The sequence below is a fragment of the Opisthocomus hoazin genome, chromosome 7 (genome assembly GCF_030867145.1).
Source record: "Opisthocomus hoazin isolate bOpiHoa1 chromosome 7, bOpiHoa1.hap1, whole genome shotgun sequence".
Taxonomy (NCBI): Eukaryota; Metazoa; Chordata; class Aves; order Opisthocomiformes; family Opisthocomidae; genus Opisthocomus; species Opisthocomus hoazin.
In genome coordinates this window covers 54,477,145-54,496,704 of record NC_134420.1, presented here as the reverse complement: position 1 = coordinate 54,496,704, position 19,560 = coordinate 54,477,145, and the positions used below count along the sequence as shown (strand labels likewise).

Here is a 19,560-nt window from a genome sequence, read left to right as displayed (position 1 = left end):
GAAGATAAAACTTGTACTGTCAAATACTAATAGCTGTCATCTTTGTGGCAGGCAAGTCTTGCGCCTGCTGCCGCTATCCTGTCATTATTGTTTATAATGTTTTGCATTTTCTAAAGCTATTTTTAGCGTTGAACATTCAATTGCCCTGTAACCTTGAAGTGGAGGAGGGATAAAAAGGCTTTGAAAGTTGAAAAACCTTTTCCAAAAGCATCCGAGAAAGGAAACAGTTGACTGAATACTTACTATCATTGGAGCTGCTACCAATAACTAACACTGAAATTTTCCTTCATTTTGTAATTGACCTTTAGTCAAAAAGGGAGGTGGTGCAAAAGGCTTGCTGCATTCACACCTGGTGCAGCTAAGACCACATACCATCATGAGAAACTCATTGCATGCTGGGCATTGCATTTCCCCTGTCTTTGCTAAACACCTAATGCACTGTTCGCTTAGCCTTAGCAGAAATGACCAAGCTTTTAATTAAAATTTCTCTTCCAGGTGTGCTCAGTTTGATGGCATTAATCAGTTTAAGGTAAGCGAGTAACATACCAGCTATCTGTGTACTTGTCTGATAAATTCCCAGATCCTGAGGGACGGTCTGTGAAGTGGTCAGTGTGGGCCAAACTCTCTTACTTGACATAGATTCAAAATCGGAAGAGGAAAGTGCGACTTCTGGGGTCCTAGGCACATAGCAAAAACACCCAGCAGTTCTGATCAGACTTGTTTATACTGCTTTTAGATCTGAGGCAAAGGTCTCTACAGAAACCTTAATTTCCCCTAAATCCAAATTGCTCCAAGCTGTAGTTGTTACTTTCCAGCCCCTGTAGAATCCCCAGCAGAGCCTCTGGTGGCCGGAGCTGGCTGACAGAGAAGCGTCTTGGTTCTTGGGTTTGGCACAGCCGGCCAGCAGCTTTCTTGGGCAAGAGCTCCAGGACTCGGTACAAGACAAAGTTAGGCGAGCTGCTGAGAGAGGTTCTCAGCCCCGTGCCTTGGCCAGGGGAGCTGAAGTAGCTCTCGTTCAGCTGTTAGGGTGGTTCAAATCCGGAATGTCTGTGGATAGGTGAAAGTTACATGAAACTCAGCAATGCTAGGTACCCGGCTGGAAGCTTTGCATGTGACAGTTGCTCTGTTTAGGATCCGATGGCATGCTTTTACACCCATGCCTTTTCCCTGAGGGCTCAATGACAGCATCTAAATTCGTGTTCTCTCTCTCTACTATTTTTATGAGCATCCCCTGGAAGGCTGGACTCTGCATGAAGACAGGAGCTGCCCAGTGCCACAGAAACATTGCCAATTTACCTCCTGTGAACGGCTTGCGGATGTTCACAATTTGTGAGTATGACAGGAATGTCACTTGTGCAGGTACTGACAGGAGAATGGTGTTGCAGGAGGGTTGGGGTTGAGTGAGGACTGGGTGATGGGTGAATGCTCATCAGCTCTGAACTTAGCAAGTTATTCCATGTTGCTCTATATCCCGTTGTCTCAGCCTGGCTCTTGAGTTGAACCTTCTGCTATCAGCACTTGCGTTTGAGTGATGCCAGTCCTGTGCCTCCAGTGGAACATAATGCTTAGGGAAATGGTGGTTCTGACACTTAAAAGCTAGTTCTGTTGTTATTACAACTGTTTTAAACTAGCCTGATTAATTCAAAGAAAAAATCAAGCGTGAGGACACGAGTGAGTCTGGGACTATTTTACCACAAAACTTCTTTATCTTTCCAAGGTGCACAAGGTTGAAGGCATGTTGTAACATTTGACTTCATGGCATTCTTTGGGACCTTTTCTGAAGCAAGGACCTCAGGGCAAATGCATGTTCTTGGGCTCTCTACTTGCAGAATGGCACAACATAGATGTGGAAGCTAGAAAGGGTAGAGCTTAGAAAACTTCTGTCCCATTTCTGATCAATCACCGCATCTCCCAGACTGATCTGTGTGACAATCATTCAGCCAGACACCTAAGTTTAAACCAAACATCTGCCATCCCCAACATACCAAACGAGTGTTATTTGCTGCCCTGCTTATTCTATGGATTTAAAATATCTGCTGTAATAAACAAAACAACCGGAAAAGACTTGGAGGGCTTGCAGACGAGGCTCAGATTATTATTATTATTACTAGCAATTTCTGACATGACAATCATGTGCCTTATGTAAATTTAGAAGGACATCAAATCCTTCCACGAACAGACCCCAAATTAATCATACCCAGAGGCGAATGAAGAATTTTCACTGGTGTTGAGTACCTATGAAGAAAGCCTGTGTCAAGCCTGGCTAATACTGATAATCGGTGATTTGAAAGAACTGCATACTTTATGTGCGTGTGTGTGTATCTGGTTTCTTCTGTCTGCGTGCTGTGCTAGTCACGACTGATTGAAGCTGAAAATGTCTTTCCATCCACAAAATCTTTAGCAAAAGACTTCAGGAAATTAGAAGATTGTTTGTTTGTAGTTTGATAATGTGGAAGATATTATTTTAGCAGATTTATCAGCGTTGATTGAGTTTCCTGCCCCACAGCAATATAGAAATAGACACATTTGTTCTGAACTGACTGTCTCTGAGCCTCCAGAAATAGCAAGTGCTCACTCTGTATTTCAAAAATTTGAGTTGTCTCCTGATGACCAGGAGCTGGAGGTCTCCATCACTTTAAATTCCATCAGTCACCAAATGTGTGCTTCTCTCCCTGAATTAGGATAAGCAATTCAATTTGAAACTATAAATCATAGGGAACTGTACTGCCTCAATTTTCCTGTTTAAGCCATCCTTTCACTGACACACTAAAAATAAGACATTATTTTTGTATCCTGATTCTTGTGGTCCTGCAAGCTGTCTTGCAGAGGTAGGCCAGCTATGATAATCAGTAAATCTGACTAGAGTGTCTTTTGGGTTGACTTCTGGCTTGAAGAAGAGAAGCATATAGGCAAGAAACAAGTCTATTAAACTCGGGGTTTGATTCAGTTCCCGACAGCAGCTCCAGAAGGATTAAGGAGAAAATCACATCCAACACAGTGGCTCAGCCAGCTTGAGACCACTGGCCTGCAGATCCCACTTCACTTGTTATGGTGAAATACCCCCGAGGGACTCTGGGCCCGAGCACTTGTTCCTTCCAGGCTGCTGGAAGGTGGTTCGTTCTTCCTCTGTCCTCCGGAACCAGAAAGTGATCCCTGCCACCTTCTGTGGATGCACTGCACGTCTTGCTGGAGGGCACGGGTTCCTGTAGCCATGCCCTGTTTTCCCTTTTGTAAGGAGAGGGGAAACACTGCACTGTGTCAGTAGCCAGGATCAAAATGTAATTAGGAAATAGAAGGAAAGTGCAATTGTTGAGCAAAACCAGAAACAAACATAGATGGTTGGCGAAGGATTTGTCTTCTTCCCGAGTTCCTCTTAGGTTTTAAAGGGCAGAAGGAACTGTTCCACAACCACCTCAACCAGAAGAGTGATAGGAATGCAAACGACAGGTATTAGATGCAGTAGCTTTGATGCACTGCAAAACCACCAATCTACCTAAGATAAGGAGCGTTGCTGAGTGTACGCACTCCCTGCAGCCAGAACAAAATTCATCCTTAGTGCCATGGTGTTAGTCAGGCGGGCTGCCAAGCTGAGTTTAGCATTTTCAGTGCATTTGTGCCATCAAGCTGAAAATAAAATGCTCCATTTGAGCCTGTTTTCAGGACAAAAGGTCAGCCTTGTTCCTCTGCACAATGCTGGTGTTTAAATAATGACAAATAAGCAGAACTGGGGCGAATCTACATTCTCTGTCAAAAGAAACTGGAAATACTGCACTAATGCTACAGGCCAAATTGTCCCGATAGCTGTGTAGCGAACTTTGGCCGTGAGCTGGCCAATTCCAGTGCCCACCTGCACACAGCCTTGTTACTGGAGCGTGCCTGAGACTGCATCATGGGTGCTTTATGGCAGGGCTGTGCTCTCACCCGTCAGTTTCTTCTTTGGGTAAAGTGATGGACAAGGAGCTGGTTGTGGAGATGTGACCAAGAATTCTTTAGGGAGATTCTGATTGCACAGTGAAGTAAACTGAATAGAAGCTCTAAGAAGTTCAAATATTGAGGAACAAGCATGGAGAAAACACATGCTGTGGAAAGCTACAGCGAGGGTCCTTGAAAGCCCTAAGCTGAAAGCCCCTGCGTAAGGCTTAAGGCTCTCAAGGTGGGAGGGGAGGATCCATCACGCAAGCTTGTTTCTGGGGAAAGGGAACCTGAGATGAGAGCTCGAGGAGCTCTTCTGTCTTTCTCTTAGAATCCACTGTTATCTGAGACGGTTGTGCCCAGCATTTGGAAGCCTCACAGCCAGCTCCCAAATGAATGCTATCTGTGTATCATCTTGGTCTTCCTTGTATCAAACGCGGAGAAAAAGCAGGGTGACAAATGCTTCTGAGCTGAATTTCTGGCTGGAGAGGCTACACCTCTGAGGTCCTGCAAGGAATTCTCAGGCTGACAGGAGAGCTGATGGCCTTTGACACGTTGCTTCACTTCTTATTTGGCATGTGAGCATGCTTATGAGTGAGAGAAACAGATAGCTGGGAAGAGCTGGGGTCACCTCGTCGTTCTGTTACTGGTCTCCTGGACGGGGCTCTGCCTGCTGTGAGATGTCGGGTATGCCGCAGCCCTCGCGCAGATACTGTAAGGGGAGCCCTGCGGCTTGTTGGATTCTTGGCATAGCCATGGAGAGCTCTGCGCCTCGTGCTACAGATCACACTGCCTATCCTCTGTGAGAGCGGGACAGCGCAGCTCTGCCAGGCCAAGGCTGTGCTCGAGTTCCTCAAGTTTCGGCTGCCTCCCCGATCCGTTTATGTAGCCTTTACTTGCCCTTCTCAAGGTCTGATTTCCCTCCCCTGATGCAGAAGGGCTGGGAAGGCTTGCAGGGGAGACCCGGTGTGCTGGAGCCTGCGGTGTGCCGGAGCAGCGAGGGCACGGCAGCTGCCCGTGCCTGTGCTCCGTGGGGGTGGGGGGGTGGGTGTTTGGCACCCCAGCCATTCCTCCAGCCCGGAACGTGGTGTGGGCTGAGGGCCCACACCTTTTGCAGGCCAGTCTCACAGTTTCAAAGATGAACGCAAACATAATTTCTGAGTGCTGTCACCTGGGCGCCAGGCACAGCTCCTGCCCTTTGCTGCCTGCGGGAATTAGCTTAGCGGGTGAGCTAAAAGGATTGGTCCCTTTAGGAGGCCTGAAGAGAGACCCCAGCTGCCCTGCAGGCTTTCAGCAGAGAACAGAAAGTCCCGTGCACAGCAGACACAGCACTCTTAATTTTGGTTCCTTTCACTTGAATTAATTCTTCTTATTGCTGCTCGTGAACTGCCTGACATCCCGGAGCCCTCACCGGTTTTCTGTAAGGTGGCTGAGATGGAGATGAGCTATGGGTGTTCTACAGCAAACCTGATGACTTGCCATGCCAGTGGTAACTGCTGGTTCTCCTTTCCCTTCCCAGCAATGCTTTATCCCTGTGACACGCTCAGCTTCCGCTGGCCCACGACCCGCCACAGGCTTTGAAACTGGATCCCTTGACTGGTTGTGACCTGTGCTGGTGCAGTGGCTGGCGCAGCAGATTAATTTAGCACTCACCTGTTTGCGTATCAGTTGCTCTGCTACTTGGAATAGAAACTGAAGATGGTTGTTTCTGAATGAAGAGGATTTCACTATTGATAAAGAAAATAGGAAGGTTGGACTGCTGGTGAGTATCTGGTTTGGTTGCTTTGGAGGGTGAGAAATTGTTTATATTTAAATCCCTGGTTGCTGTTCTGTGTGTTGTAATTTGTGTACGTGCCAGGTGTTGGCTCCTGAGTCATGGGAACAGCAGGTCAAGGGCTTGGGAAGCACCAGAGAGAGGGGTTTGGTGGCTCTAGAGACATCCTGCACCTGCAGTGCCCTGCGCTGTCTTGTCAGTGTGTGCTCCTCCCTTGGGTGGGCAACAGCTAAAGTGGGGTGCTGGAGTTTCCCATAGCTCCCTGAAGTGCACCCTGCATTAGAGTTTTGTGGGTTTTCCCTTTTTCAATAATTTTTAGGTCTCAAATGCTACAATACAAAGGTGGAAAAATTGAGGGAGCTGTAAACCATTTTTGAAGACCAATGTTAACAAGTGGCATCTAAATCTCCACTCTGCACCTGGGCTCTGCCTGATAATAGGTCACACTATTTTTTAAAAGAGGGAGTAAATAACAAGTTCCCTTTCCCCTTTCCTTTCTTCCTATATTCCCTTTAAAAATCTTTTTCTGTTGCCATTTCTGCTTCCTCCAGGCTGTGGTCCAGTAATGCCACCTTTCACCGGTGCCCAGGCATGGAGGAACAGCAGCAGCGCAGTGAAGGGTGTTACCATGACGTCTTGCCAGGTAGAAGCTGTGCTGTCGCTGCCTTGAAACAGCCGGCATCAGGTGCTACAAATGAAATTCTGGGAACTAGTTTTTATTTATGCCGATGCTCCAGTACTCCTGTTCATAGCCCTCGCACAGATCGTTGCTGAGAAAAAGGCAGCCCTTTTTCCCCACTGCCTGATGGAGCCAGTTCTACTTGAATTATGAAACCTTACCACTTGAGGTTCATCGTTCAACAACTGCGGTTACATAGCTATAAATGACGTAAAAATGTACAGAAATGCAGAGAAATAGGACCCCGGAGTCCTTCTGCAGCTAAGCCCGAATGAAAAAGACGTGGGGTCGATCAGGGATAAAATGATAGCTTGGGTTTTGCTTGCAGGTTTTTGTTTTCTGGTCAGCCCTAAGACATCTGAGCACCTTTTTCTTTCATCACAGTAACATTTATTTCAAATGACCAAAAGCCTCACTTTGCTTTGTAAACAAACAGAATCCTGCTTTTGAATACAAGAGCAGTGGTGACAGAACTGTAGGCTTTAAAGAGAAGAGACCGGTTTGTTACAGAGCAGAGTAACAATCGCCAGGCTTTGTCCATTTGAAGTGGACATCGATGATGTTACGCATGCGCTCATCGCCCACATAAATCTGGGCAGGAACGTCTTTACGTTGCAGGTCAGAGCTGCCAACTTCTCCTAAGTTTGTTACTTCTGAAACATTCAGATTTTTAATGGTATTGTGACTAACTTCTTCTGCTATGGCTTGTGCCAAGACCTGAGTATATCACCAAGTGAAAGGTGACAAAACAAAAAAAAACCTAACTAAAACAAACCCCTCAGAAAAAACCCAAGCCTTGCACTGTTGATCAACCTTACCAGTGATGTGGGCAAGGCTTGCATATCAAGCTGCTTAAACAACTTGTCTTTAAAGCACCACCTTGAAGTAAATGTGAATAAAGGAGAAAGTTTTAAGCCCTGGATAGTCTGAATTTGCTTTTGGATCTGTAGATAAGCTGCAACAATTAATTTTACCTAGATAATGTTCATCTAGAATGGTTCTGTTCCCCCCCGAGAAACCAGTTCCTTGGACAGTACAGGCTTGGGGTGGACCTGCTGGAGAGCAGCTCTGTGGAGAGGGACCTGGGTGTCCTGGTGGACGACAGGTTAACCATGAGCCAGCAGTGTGCCCTGGCTGCCAAGAAGGCCAATGGCATCCTGGGGTGCATTAGGAGGAATGTGGCCAGTAGGTCGAGGGAGGTTCTCCTTCCCCTCTACACTGCCCTAGTGAGGCCTCATCTGGAGTACTCTGTCCAGTTCTGGGCTCCCCGGTTCAAGAAAGATGAAGAGCTACTGGAGAGAGTCCAGCAGAGGGCTACGAGGATGGTGAGGGGACTGGAGCATCTCTCCTACGAGGAGAGGCTGAGAGAGCTGGGCTTGTTCAGCCTGAAGAAGAGAAGGCTGAGAGGGGACCTAATATATGCTTATAAATATCTGAAGGGTGGGTGTCAGGAGGATGGGGCCATGCTCTTTTCAGTGGTGTCCAGCGACAGGACAAGGGGCAGCGGGCACAAACTGAAGCACAGGAAGTTCCATCTGAACATGAGGAAGAACTTCTTCCCTCTGAGGGTGACGGAGCACTGGAACAGGCTGCCCAGGGAGGTTGTGGAGTCTCCTTCTCTGGAGATATTCAAGACCCGCCTGGACAAGGTCCTGTGCAGCCTGCTGTAGGTGACCCTGCTTCGGCAGGGGGGTTGGACTAGATGACCCACAGAGGTCCCTTCCAACCCCTAACATTCTGTGATTCTGTGACTGGGCTGAGTGCTCCAGCTGCTGGGATACTGGAGTGCATGATCTGCTGGTGCTTTATGAGAAATTTCACTCTGGATCCAAGAAATGTTCGGTCAGGGTTTAGGCAGACAGATGCTTTCTTTGTGAAAGGTCTGTTTTACTGAATTTATTTACTCTTTTAAGTTCCATCTACCCAGAAAAAAGTGTCACTGGTGTTCAGCCAGCTCATCAACAGGAAGTACGGCCAAGGAACTGTTTTTGTTTATTTTCGTGTTACACTACAGGAAATGAGTGTGTCATTATTTGCACCTTTCTGGGAGGTGATGTCATGACCACTTTCACTGCTGTGGTGTTTATTTTTTTTATTTGCAGAATTTAAATGTGAAATTCTTATTAATCTTTAATCAGGCTCATGTTGATCACAAGCCAAAGTTTGCTGAGTGATCTTTTTAAGACATGCAAGTTGTACAATGTAGTGGCACATAGGGAAACCCCCCTAAATTCCATTATTGACCAGAATTTGGGAACTAGGAATGGAGGGCCCCAAGAACACAAGTCCTGGCTGCGGAGCACAGAGGTTTTACAGTTGGATACGTTTAACCATGCTCTTCAGTTTTCTAATCAGCCCCTCTATGTTAAAATTGTTCCTACAATAGAAACAACAGTCCCCTGAGTGCATCCTGCACTCAGAGAGAGAGGTTCCTTGGGGATGGGAGAAGGGCTTCGGTCGCTGGCAATGAGGGGCAAACCATCCTGGCACTGTACTGCCTCAGTCCCAGGGGTGCGCGTCTTTTCAACAAGATGAGCTCTGACAGAGGGATACAAAAGCCTCACGTTATCTATCCATCTATCTACCTCCCTCCCTCCCTCCCTCCCTCCCTCCCTCCCCTGGTTTTCAGGGAGCCAGAGCACTCAAGCTGGAGGCTGGATTTACAGGACAGCCAGCTGAGTGCAGCAGATGACAGGCTAGTGCCCATCTGCACAGCCACACACACAGCTAAAATAAACTCTGCTCTCATCAACAAGTGTAATTTATTATTTTGGCCCAGACAGCGAGGAAAGTGCCTTCTGCTTTTTTTGGGATTTATGTCCTGCCCTGCAATGCTGATGACTATGCCAGAAATGCTGCTTTTGTTGGATTGGCTTTCCCTAGAGTTTTTTTGAGGTATTTGTCAGCCCCCCCCCCCCCCCCCCCAAAAAAAAAACAAACCAAACCCCCACAACTTTATGTTTCACAAGTGAAGCAGTGGTCTGTGTCCACTGGAGCTACTTACAGCTGCCATCAGTCATCCAGTTTGAAGAATCAATAGCCTTTGGTAGACACTCATGAGCCACAGGGGACGCAGGTGGTAGCAGTTGGATGGATGAACTGTAACCACTTGGGTTTGTCCTTGGAGGAAGCAAGTACATATAAATACCTAAGAGGTACTCGGGGACACGCTTTATCCAGTTCCTAAGGCTTCTTTTAGTTTCTCACCTACAGCAAGACAATGTATCTTCCTGGCATTCTGCAGGGAAGTGAATGCCAGGTAGTAACTGTACTCTCATTAGACAAAGAACTTTGGGGTGACTTTGTGCAATACATGTGCTAACATCAACTTAATCACAAAACAGACTACCTTTTCTCCATTTGCTCTACAAGAAGCCTGCTGTGTCTCTTCTACTACGTAGTCCTAGTTGTCAATCAGTACCCACCTCAAGCTTTCTTCAAAACCAAAGCTCGATGCAGAATGCCATGCCCAGGTTGTCATCAATGTGAGAAACTGCACTGTTTATTTTAGCGTTGTGCAGTTTGAAAATTGTTGCAGACTTCACTTTCCAGAACTATCAGCTGAATCATTGACAACTAGGATTAAACAGCTCAGGAGCTGCATATAAAACAAACAGAGGGCTGTGTGTTAAACGGCTCAAGAGCTGCCATATGCAGTAGCTAGAGATAAATGTCCTCTTCAGGCAGGAAAGCTGACAGGAGGTTAGGCTGCTAACACCGCAGCATGGCTCTTCATACCTGATGTACAAGGAGTAAGACAACTAACAGAAATTCTTCTGTTTGGAAAGCTGCCTGTCCACACTCATTCCTTGTTCCACCCTCAGAAATGCAAGGAAAAGGTATCTTCCTTATGTTCTACAGGTATTGTAAAAGGAAAAAAGTTGAATATAAGAACTTCACGCCTCAATGGGATTTAACATTAAAAAAATGTATGGAACACTAGCAGAAGAAAAAAATGCTGCCCTCTTCAGTTCCATCCCTGCTCTGCAAGTATGTAGTATGCCATGTTGTGATGAATTCTATGAGACTAAAACAATAGCAGGACCACAACTGCAATAAACTTTTATTCTATTTATTATAAATAAAAACTAATAAATATTTATTACAGCTTTCTAAAAATATACATCTATTTTAATATTCTCAAAAGTTAGTTCTGAGTTTTACAATTATAGACAAAATATAAAAAAAATTTTTGATAACTGAAACTTTACCCTTTACAGTCTACATTACTAGAGAGATTAATTAATGCCCAATTAACAATACCTTGCTGGGGAGACTTTAGCAGTGTCTAAACATAAATAAACTGAAAATCAAATAAATAATTTACTACTGTTAACAAATGGCAGTTCTCCACAGAACTAGCTCCATCCCCATTTAACAGCTAAATTTTGGCTACTATTATGAATAGTCATGCGAGATCTGAAGGGCCTCTGCAAAGGTTTCCTCAAGATCATCAAGTTCCCTGTTGGCTTCCAAATCACTGTCACAAGCAATCAAGTTCAAAGTTGCCTCATGTGAGGGTGAAGTGTCTGGGTCTTCTTCAGATATCACACAAGAGCGAGACTCTGTACCAGCATCCCTCATTTTAGTGACATCTTCTGAAAAGTCGTCCTTGCTCTGTCTCTCCTTTGAACTTTCCCTGCATACTGGCGATTCACATTTGTTTGGTTCCTTTAACCACAGTTCCATGGTCCCAAAGAATTCTTCACTTTTTGCAACTTTTCTTTGCCTCTGACTTCTACTGGTAAACTCGAGTTCTTCCATCGTACCGAACTCTTGCGGATCCAGCGGGTCAAGGGCTTCGCAGCCTGCGTGGCTCTGCTGCACGCCGCTGCCTGGGCTGCAGCCGAGGTCTGCTCTCAGTACGTCCAACAAGCAGCGCATTTTGCTCTAGGGGGTGAAGGAAGAAAGCGGTGACTCTTCTCCAGCCCCACAACCCCCACCTCCCCAGAACGCGGGGCTTAATTTGGGCACAGGGCAAGGGAAGCCACTTGCAATCGAGTGACTAAATGATGCCGAACGTGTCACCAGACTGAGGTGACTCCTGTCCCTTTTTTGTGCCTGTGCTGTGACCGGTGGATCGTGGTAGACCACGACTCTGCAGATCTCATTTACAGAGCTTTCCCCACTGAGCAGTCTGGTTCCTTCTCACAGCAAATACACCAGTGCATTTCCACTGTACTTCGGAAACACTGCTGAGGTCACACGCAGAGAGGGAGACCGTTACAGGGGCAGCACCTACCTCATCCAAACGGTTCTTATTTTCTTCTATATGACACTCGAACAGTTGTTCCAGAACTCTACAAATGAACAATTAAAAGATTTAACAGGAAGAAAACCATCTTTTAACAGATCTACATCAATTAATAACCTTAGTTTTTTATTTTCATTCCTTAGCTGAATGGGACCACTAAGATTGTTTCAGTTATGCTGTCACAAAGTGGGCTACCCCGAGTCGGTATCCTACCGGACACATGCTCAGCAGGCAGCCCCAGCTTTGGGCAGCTGAGGTAACCATGGGGTGATGTGTAGCATATCTCTGGTTGTGTTTGGGAGCAACAAACAATCCAGTGGTGGTTCTACTGGCATGCTGAAATATCCAAAATCTCTCAGGTGCACCACAGTGGCTGACATACACAAGTCTAAATAAAGGGAAGGAACAAAATGCAGCTTCAGAAAAAAAAAAAATCCAGAGAAAAACCCTCAGTCTTGAGAGCTCTCTTCCACTGCTCAAGTAGGGTGAGAAAAAATGTCAGCAGAGAGGAAGTTTTATGCGAGAACTAAGGTACACAGTCACTGGACCAGACTTCCAGAAGGTCAAGTGAATTTAATCTAGTTTACATGAGAAATTATTAAAAAAAAAAAAAAAATAGTGCAAGAAGAGTTTTAAGGGAAGACAGCATTACTGTAAAAAAGAACCAGAGGGAGATTGCTCTTGAAATCTGTCAAAGATTAATTTTTGGCTTTAGTGCATTTAACATTCTCATTGATAGCCTTGACATGAAAAAAAAAAAGTGCACAGTACAGAACAACAGCTGGTAACACTGTCAACACAGAGGAAGATCAAAATATTACACTGGAATTAGACTGCCTTGAAAATGGACTTACAAAAATGGGTTAAAATTCTGTATCAGAAATACTGCAGGGTGGTTTGTTTTTTTTTGCTATAAATTGAGAGTTCTTTACAAGAAAGAACTGGTACAGAAAAGAATTTGGGAGTACTACTGAAATACACAAACTGTATCATAAATTACTGTTTAATTATTGAAATAAAATCTGATTTAGCAACTGGTGAACCTGTAGCTGAAACGGTATATAGTCCTGACAACCCATGTTGAAGTCTGAATTGATACTGGAACAGGAGCAAGGACTGAAGGGAGATCGAGGATCTGTCCTGTGAAAGATTAGTAACTTGGTTTATTTAGCAAAGCAGATGTTGCAGAGTAAAATGATTTCTTCTTAGCATTACTCGACCTAGGGTTCCAGGCCAGTTTCCAACAGAGGCTTTATCTCATGGTGCACAGCAGCAGGTTGAAGGAGATGACCCATAGGTCTTTCCTAGTTCCCCTTTCTTACATAAAGCAAAAAAGGAAACAAAACAAAAGCAAGGGGTAACTGTGTACTTACATATTTTTAAATGCAAAGAAATTATTACTAAACACTACTTCCCTTTCTTACGGAGTCCATGTGTTTCTGACGCAGCATTACAAATTTGAAAACAAACATAACCTACCTGTTAGAAAATAGCCCAAGGCTAAGAATATCATTTGTTACATCTTCAATGAAAGCTAAATATAAAAGCTCTTCTTCTCTGCTGGGAGAACAGAAAAGCCAATGTAAAATGTTTTGAAACAGACACACATATTACACAATGCAGTAGGTCCAATTACCTTTATGGGAAACGCCATTAAGAAGCTCATATAGTTCTTGGCACCAGCTGCTATTTTTCAAAAAGGTAATTCTATCAGGACAAACTAAGCCTTTCATTCAATTCAAATAACAACAGAAAACCCTGTGTAAAACATCAGACTGTCAGAAAGGTCGCTGTGGTGCTTCGTGTTCATGCTAACTTTCTGTTGTGGTATAAACTAGCACAGAGATCCTGAGTGAGGAAATCGGCAAATCTTGGACAGCGTTCAGAACCTGCTTTGCACTCAAGAAGAAAGGGGTGCTGACTGGGAAGAAAGTGTCAAATTGCAGTCTGATGCTCTGAAAACAGGCTTCCAAAGGAGCTTCCAGAGAATCTGACTGCAGCTGGAAAGTGCTGGTCCTCAATGGAAGCTCAGAAAAATGTAAGTGCTTGTTTGACAGCCTCCATTCCTTTCAAACAGCAACTCCTTGACATACAAACTCCTTGATAGTGTGAGATGTCACTTTCACCTCTTTGATCAAACTTCTATTTTAATACCTCTTAAAGCCTTGTTGATGCCAATTGCTCTAAATGGGATACTCACCCAAAATTTTTGAGTTCTGTTTGGAAAACAAGAAAGAAAACCTCAAAAGAAAAGAAAAGATTTCTGTGCTGTTTCTCTTTCACAGCATCTTTCTAATTATCCCACTGTATCCAATCCAGATCTATCAAGTCATCCTCCAGTCTATAAACAGAAAATAAAAATGGGAAACATCTTGCATGACTTTCATTATCTAAAATTTGTCATCCAGCCTGAAGATTGTAATTTTGGTTCCCTCTATAGTCAAGAAAGATACGTGTAGCTGATCTTTGATACCTATATTACATCCTTAAAGTTAGGCAAGAACAAGCCCGTCCCAAAGCACAAAGAATTAAATGACTTTTCGAAGGTCACACAATAAAGCACTGGCAGTGTTTATGAATGTAACTCAAACCTCTTCCAATTTTTATCAAATTTAGAGAAGAAACGTGGTAAGAATGCTCTTCAACTTGGTATTTTATCTTGCCAATGTTTGCTTCAGAGATTACAGACCAAGAAAGAACTGGAAACATTTAAACTATAGCCACTGGAGAAGAAAATACTATCTTTCTTCCAAAATTATAATGAATTTTCTTCATTTTTAGTTCACATGGAAATTTTCAAGTATTATATACCAATTCATAGTGATGTCAATTCCACTGTAAATTGTGAACAACAGTTTATTCTGAGTCCTCCTTTACTGTCCCAAGTTCATCAGTTTTGAGGAAGTTTCTAGTTTGTTGTTGCAAGCTAGCAGAAAAATGGTTTAAGCATACTTACTCAGCCTTGATAGTCCTCCTTGCTGAAGGATGCTGAGAATACAACGGTGTCTCTCTAAACAGAAATTCAGAAGGTAAGAAAGAGAGCAACATTCTGAAAACCCTTTATACTACCTCGCATCTTGCTTTCTTCTGGAACCATGCTGTGCTATTATCCCACTTCCTCTTGGAAAAAGCCCCACCAGAACACCCTCAAACCCTGCACCAGTCGCAAAATCCACTGCTTACATGGAGACCTGAAAGACTATGTAAGGTTCAAGAGTACTGTAACACCTCACTAGATGCAGTGCTCTGATACCTCAAAAGACCTCTACTATCCGTAATAATGCTTTTTTTACTCAGAGTACAATTTTTTCCTGTGGTAAAAATGCTTTGTATGAAAAGGCCAGAGAGTAAATGAGCCAGTCATGTACGATACTTAGGTCAGCAATGGGGAGAATCGGCTGGGAGCCCCAGGTTCTGGCCTGATTTCCAACACTGCTCTTGTACTGTAGGAAATATTCTAAATCTCAGTGTTATATTTTCAGAAAAAGATGTGGGAAAGACCTCTGGTCTGCAATTCTTGCAGATCATAGATTCAAACAGATGGATGTCTGGAGACCCTTCTTCCTGAAAGGAAATACCAACTGGAATACCAATGCAGTATTTAGTTGTAGTATTGTATAAGAAATATATAGCTCAGTTTTATACATCCGAGCATACATCTAACAGCTGCATTAACGTGTCATTGCTCTCACTCTTGACAAAAATACTCAGCTAGTTCAGAGCTCTCTTTCTTAATTGGCTTCCCAGTGGAACTTTATCATAGGAAAATAATGAATTTTGAAGTTTGGAAAGGCCATTGATCTAAAAAACCCAACCAAACGGAAGTCTTGTGAGCAGAGACTTATAAAGAGAAACGGTAGTGAAGGCTTATGGCCTAAGAAGCAGCTGTACAGAAAGCAAGAAGGAATGCTTCAGATATTCCTTCCAGCCATAAATCAGGCACCTTAGGAAGGAGTATGGAAAAGCAACTATTCCTCTCTCAGGATCATCCACAGAGTATCTTCTGTCTTCAGCCTACAACACAGAGATAAAATCTTTATTACCAGTGCAAATACATAGCAAATTTTACCATTAATATGAACCTAATAACTATCTGTGATTAAGCAGCCCTACAAATTTTCTGTCTTTTCTGAGCAGCTTTGGGTAAACTAAGACACATGGCAACAAAGGGTCATCAGCTTTGACATCCAAAATTTTAGCCAGGGGCAACAGGCGATGTGGAACATTTTTCCCCTAAGAAGTATGTCAAAGATGAATTCTCTGAAAGCCAGAGGGGACCGATGTCACCAACAGCAATAAAATTTGGTATGCAAAGCCAGGAACCAGCACCTGAAATCACATCTCTTGAGCTGCTTGCACAGAACTGATGGAAGGTAAAGCTGCTGACTACCTGCATTTTAAATGACAATACCCCGAAAGGACCACCGTAAAGCTACAAGACTTACTGTTGTCACTTTTACAACAGGCAAAGAAAAAGTCAGATATGACAGTTTTGAAATGAAATCAGAAGTTCTTCATGGAACTGGAGCGAAGCCTTCCGAATAATCATTTAACCTTTTCTTAATGAGATCAGCTGCAGATCAATTCAGGCGATCTCTCTTCTAGATTCAGTAAATCTATAAATACATTATTTCTCTTTCGCCCCTCTCCTCCAATGTATTCATAAAAGCATAATTATTTGCCTTATTAAGGTAGAGACATGAAGAGTCTGACCCTGCAGCCTTTATTAAGGAAGAAAGTCCAGAGTTATTTAAGTACTTCTCTTATGGCTGACCGGGCTGTTTGTCTGAGGACTTGTCTGTATAGTGGCTAGAAGATAAAGCACGAAGTACGAACCTAACTTCTGATCAGACTCTTCCATGCAAGTATTAGTACAAATTAAAACAAAGTAACTTCAGATCTGAAGTCTAAAGAAATATTTCAGGTCTTCTGCCTGCTTCCCTCTGCCTCTCAAAGATGCTGGTATTCCATTTCATCTTTAAAATTTAATAATTTTAAACTACCACACGCTAAGGCAATTTCTGAAAGACCAAATGACTGAAAAACTAAGTTCAACTGTCACAAACACAGCAATTCAAATCAAAATGATGGATGCAAACATTTCTGTGACTATGACGACAAAAAAAGCTAGGAGCTGGTAGAATTTGAAGTGGTGTGATTTTTCATTAAAGCATTCCAGATACATTCAGCAAGACAGCAAGCAAACCGTATCAAGGAAAATTTCACCACTCACTGGTCTGGGGGCTTCCTCAGAGGAGGGGGCTCCTTGGTTCCAATCCTTCTGTTGAGGGCTTTTTGGAATATGTTATCCAATGTAAAAATGAAGAAAAAAAAATCCTTGAAAAGCAGGATTTATTTTTCTTCTGCTGAAAAATAATGTACCAATTATCTATGTCCTTAACAGATATTTAAGTGACACTGCACTTGCAGAAGATGTTGAAAACATTTTTTTTTTTAATTTTGTCATATCATAAGGTCTCTTCACATGCCCCAATATTTTTTCTTACTGTTTCCCCTTGTTCTTCTGTAACTTTCTCTCCTCTGAAGAACTAATTAATCTCGTGAAAATAAAGAAAATGAAACTTTAATCAGTTGTACACTGCTGTGGCAGAGATGAAGCATATACTCCAAAATGATGGTGAAGGGTGTGGTAAGAGTATCCAGATGATTGACAGATGATGACTGTATTACCTTCAGTGTGGTCTTCTGCTGTTCAGTCATAACTTTTCTCTCAGAAGCTTTGTTTGCAGGTGGAAAGCTACAAAATTTAGAGATGTATTAGATTTCCAAGAAGGCTACTTTCAAAATACGCAGGATGAGAATACCACTGTCACTGTGGAAATTTCCCATCAGTCTGAACTAAACCATCTCAGTTTAGAAAATTTCTTCCAGACTTCCATTCACATAATAAAACTAAGTTATAGTTCATTTTGAAGGATGACAACAGTCATACATAGATGATCCAAATCCATTATTTGACTGCATATTTACAGGGCATAGTTAAATTATCCAAAATAATTCAGAAATGAGAATGGAGATATCCTGTACATTAAAACCGCACCAGGAAAACATGTGACCCACAGCTAGAAAATCAATAGCTGCAATATGGAACCAAAGATATTGTAATTCCAGTCTTATGAAATTCCTACTTCATTCTAGGACAAAAATAGAGTTAGACACGCAGGCATTGAGGACACAAAAGAGAAAATATTTCTCTTTATGAGGTAGTATCAGTGAAAATAAAACTAAATCAAAACTTTTAATTTGTTAAGAAGAAGTTCAATGCAAGAGAAAGACGTTAATTTTGTATACAATATTTCATATAGGATACATCTGAAGGCATTTCAATGAAAACGATAAAAAGACAATGAAGAGCTGCATTCAAGAGTTAAAAAAAAAAAAGGATCTCTGCATCCTGTATTAATTAACGAACTGGAAGGTATGAGACTACAGCGGCAACAGTGGGGAACTACTGGCATGCTTATAGTGGTTAATTCTTTAGAAGACAGAAAGCACAACTACACACCAGAGAGAGTAAACAAAAGACAGAGGGAACAACTGCCCCCAACAGATATGAGATCCCACGTTTGGATTTAGTGGTACTTTGTATCCAATTTGTATAGATGAAAGAAGTTGCTCCAGAGAGGAGACAACAAAACATGACAGGGAAAAAAGGAAAATCACATTCTGTTCTAGCTTTTGCTAAGGCATCTCTAGAATAATTTTAGAATAATTATTCCAGTTTAACAGAAATGTAAATGAGAGAAAAACATGCTGTTTTTATGAAGATATTGTTATCACGCCATCTAAATTCCACAGTTTCAAAATAAAGTTTTAGTCTCTGTACCTGATTGCATCAGTCTGCGTCTGAGCTTCCACATGCTGCTTGCAGTGATTTTTCCTTTTCCTTCGAGCAGGAGTATAATACCTGTACTCTGACAGGAAAGATTTAGCATCTGATATTAAGGTGCGTGGAGTAAAAGGTTTTTGCCTATCAGTAAAGAATTCAGAATGCCTGTCTAGAAGATCCCCACTGCCTACTTTGGAGTTGCTTCCTTGATGCCTCTGGGAGTGACTAATGCTCACATAGCTATCAGTGGAGCAACTGCATGAAAGTCCAGAGCGTTTTCTTGGTGTACTTGATGTACTGACACTTGAGTTAGACGAGTTAGATGTATTCCGACAATCTTTTCTGGCACATCGTAGTGGTCTGGAGCGAACCAAGCCATGCTCGCCGTAAGGAGACAGCGCTCTCGAGAGGTACTGGGCCTGCCGAGCACAGGGGAAGAGACCATCTTTGTCTTCTGCTTCCAAGAAATTCTAGAAAAAATTAAAACAAGATTTGATTGTTTTGCAAGTTACCAGCTTTGCTCAAGTTGGTACTGCCAGCTATTATTGTTACCAACTTGGAGGTATTATCTATGTAAAAACTTTCCATTTTTGTAAAATCAAATTGATTTCAGAGCACCCCAGTTAATAGATTTTAAAACACAGTCATTGGAAACGAGACAGTAATAAGAAAATGGTTTGCTTCAGTAGAAAAACATGGGTACTTTGTTACAGACTACTGCTGGCTACATCAAACCAAGAGTTTTCATCATTTTACTCCAAAGGCTCAATACAGTTCTAAAAGTCAAGGAATCACTGCATTGAGGCAAACTATTTTATCTGAGTATGCTCTGTTCATACCACCTGGGCAAGGTAAGGTAGACATTATCCATAATTACCCTATAGACTAGTTCATAGTATGTAGTCTCTTAAGTGTGGAGCTGTTGCTTCTCTCCAAATTCTGTTAGCTTCAAAGCATACCACAGACTGGCTAACATTTTGTAAGATGCATATTCTGTAAGAGGCATGCTAACTGATTCATCTTCGATCAACGGGGAAAATACTGGAATGTGGTTCAAGACACAGAATAAGAAAACCATAACTAACTGTTTA

The 19,560-nt window shown here is 42.8% G+C and overlaps 2 protein-coding genes across 6 annotated transcripts in view; one reads left to right on the top strand and one right to left on the bottom strand.

The window, feature by feature from the left end:
• Window positions 1-7,279, top strand: part of PTPN21 (protein tyrosine phosphatase non-receptor type 21) — a 58,448-nt gene extending 51,169 nt beyond the window's left edge. For both annotated transcript variants that reach the window (XR_012764513.1, XR_012764514.1), the window contains 4 exons: window positions 496-529; window positions 1,226-1,329; window positions 5,432-5,674; window positions 6,238-7,279. The gene's annotated coding sequence lies outside the window, so the exon portion shown is untranslated. The remainder of the gene's footprint in view (window positions 1-495; window positions 530-1,225; window positions 1,330-5,431; window positions 5,675-6,237) is intronic.
• Window positions 7,280-10,476: 3,197 nt separating this feature from the next.
• The window catches only part of SPATA7 (spermatogenesis associated 7), a 45,166-nt gene continuing 36,082 nt past the window's right edge, over window positions 10,477-19,560 (bottom strand). For 3 of the 4 annotated variants that reach the window (XM_075426022.1, XM_075426024.1, XM_075426025.1), the window contains 7 exons: window positions 18,467-18,939; window positions 17,311-17,377; window positions 15,563-15,633; window positions 14,576-14,629; window positions 13,099-13,179; window positions 11,608-11,665; window positions 10,477-11,255 (listed from right to left, as the gene is read on the bottom strand). In XM_075426022.1, coding sequence (XP_075282137.1) covers window positions 10,764-11,255; window positions 11,608-11,665; window positions 13,099-13,179; window positions 14,576-14,629; window positions 15,563-15,633; window positions 17,311-17,377; window positions 18,467-18,939 — 1,296 coding nt within the window. In that variant the 3' untranslated portion in view covers window positions 10,477-10,763. The remainder of the gene's footprint in view (window positions 11,256-11,607; window positions 11,666-13,098; window positions 13,180-14,575; window positions 14,630-15,562; window positions 15,634-17,310; window positions 17,378-18,466; window positions 18,940-19,560) is intronic. The other variant, XM_075426023.1, reaches the window with a different exon arrangement.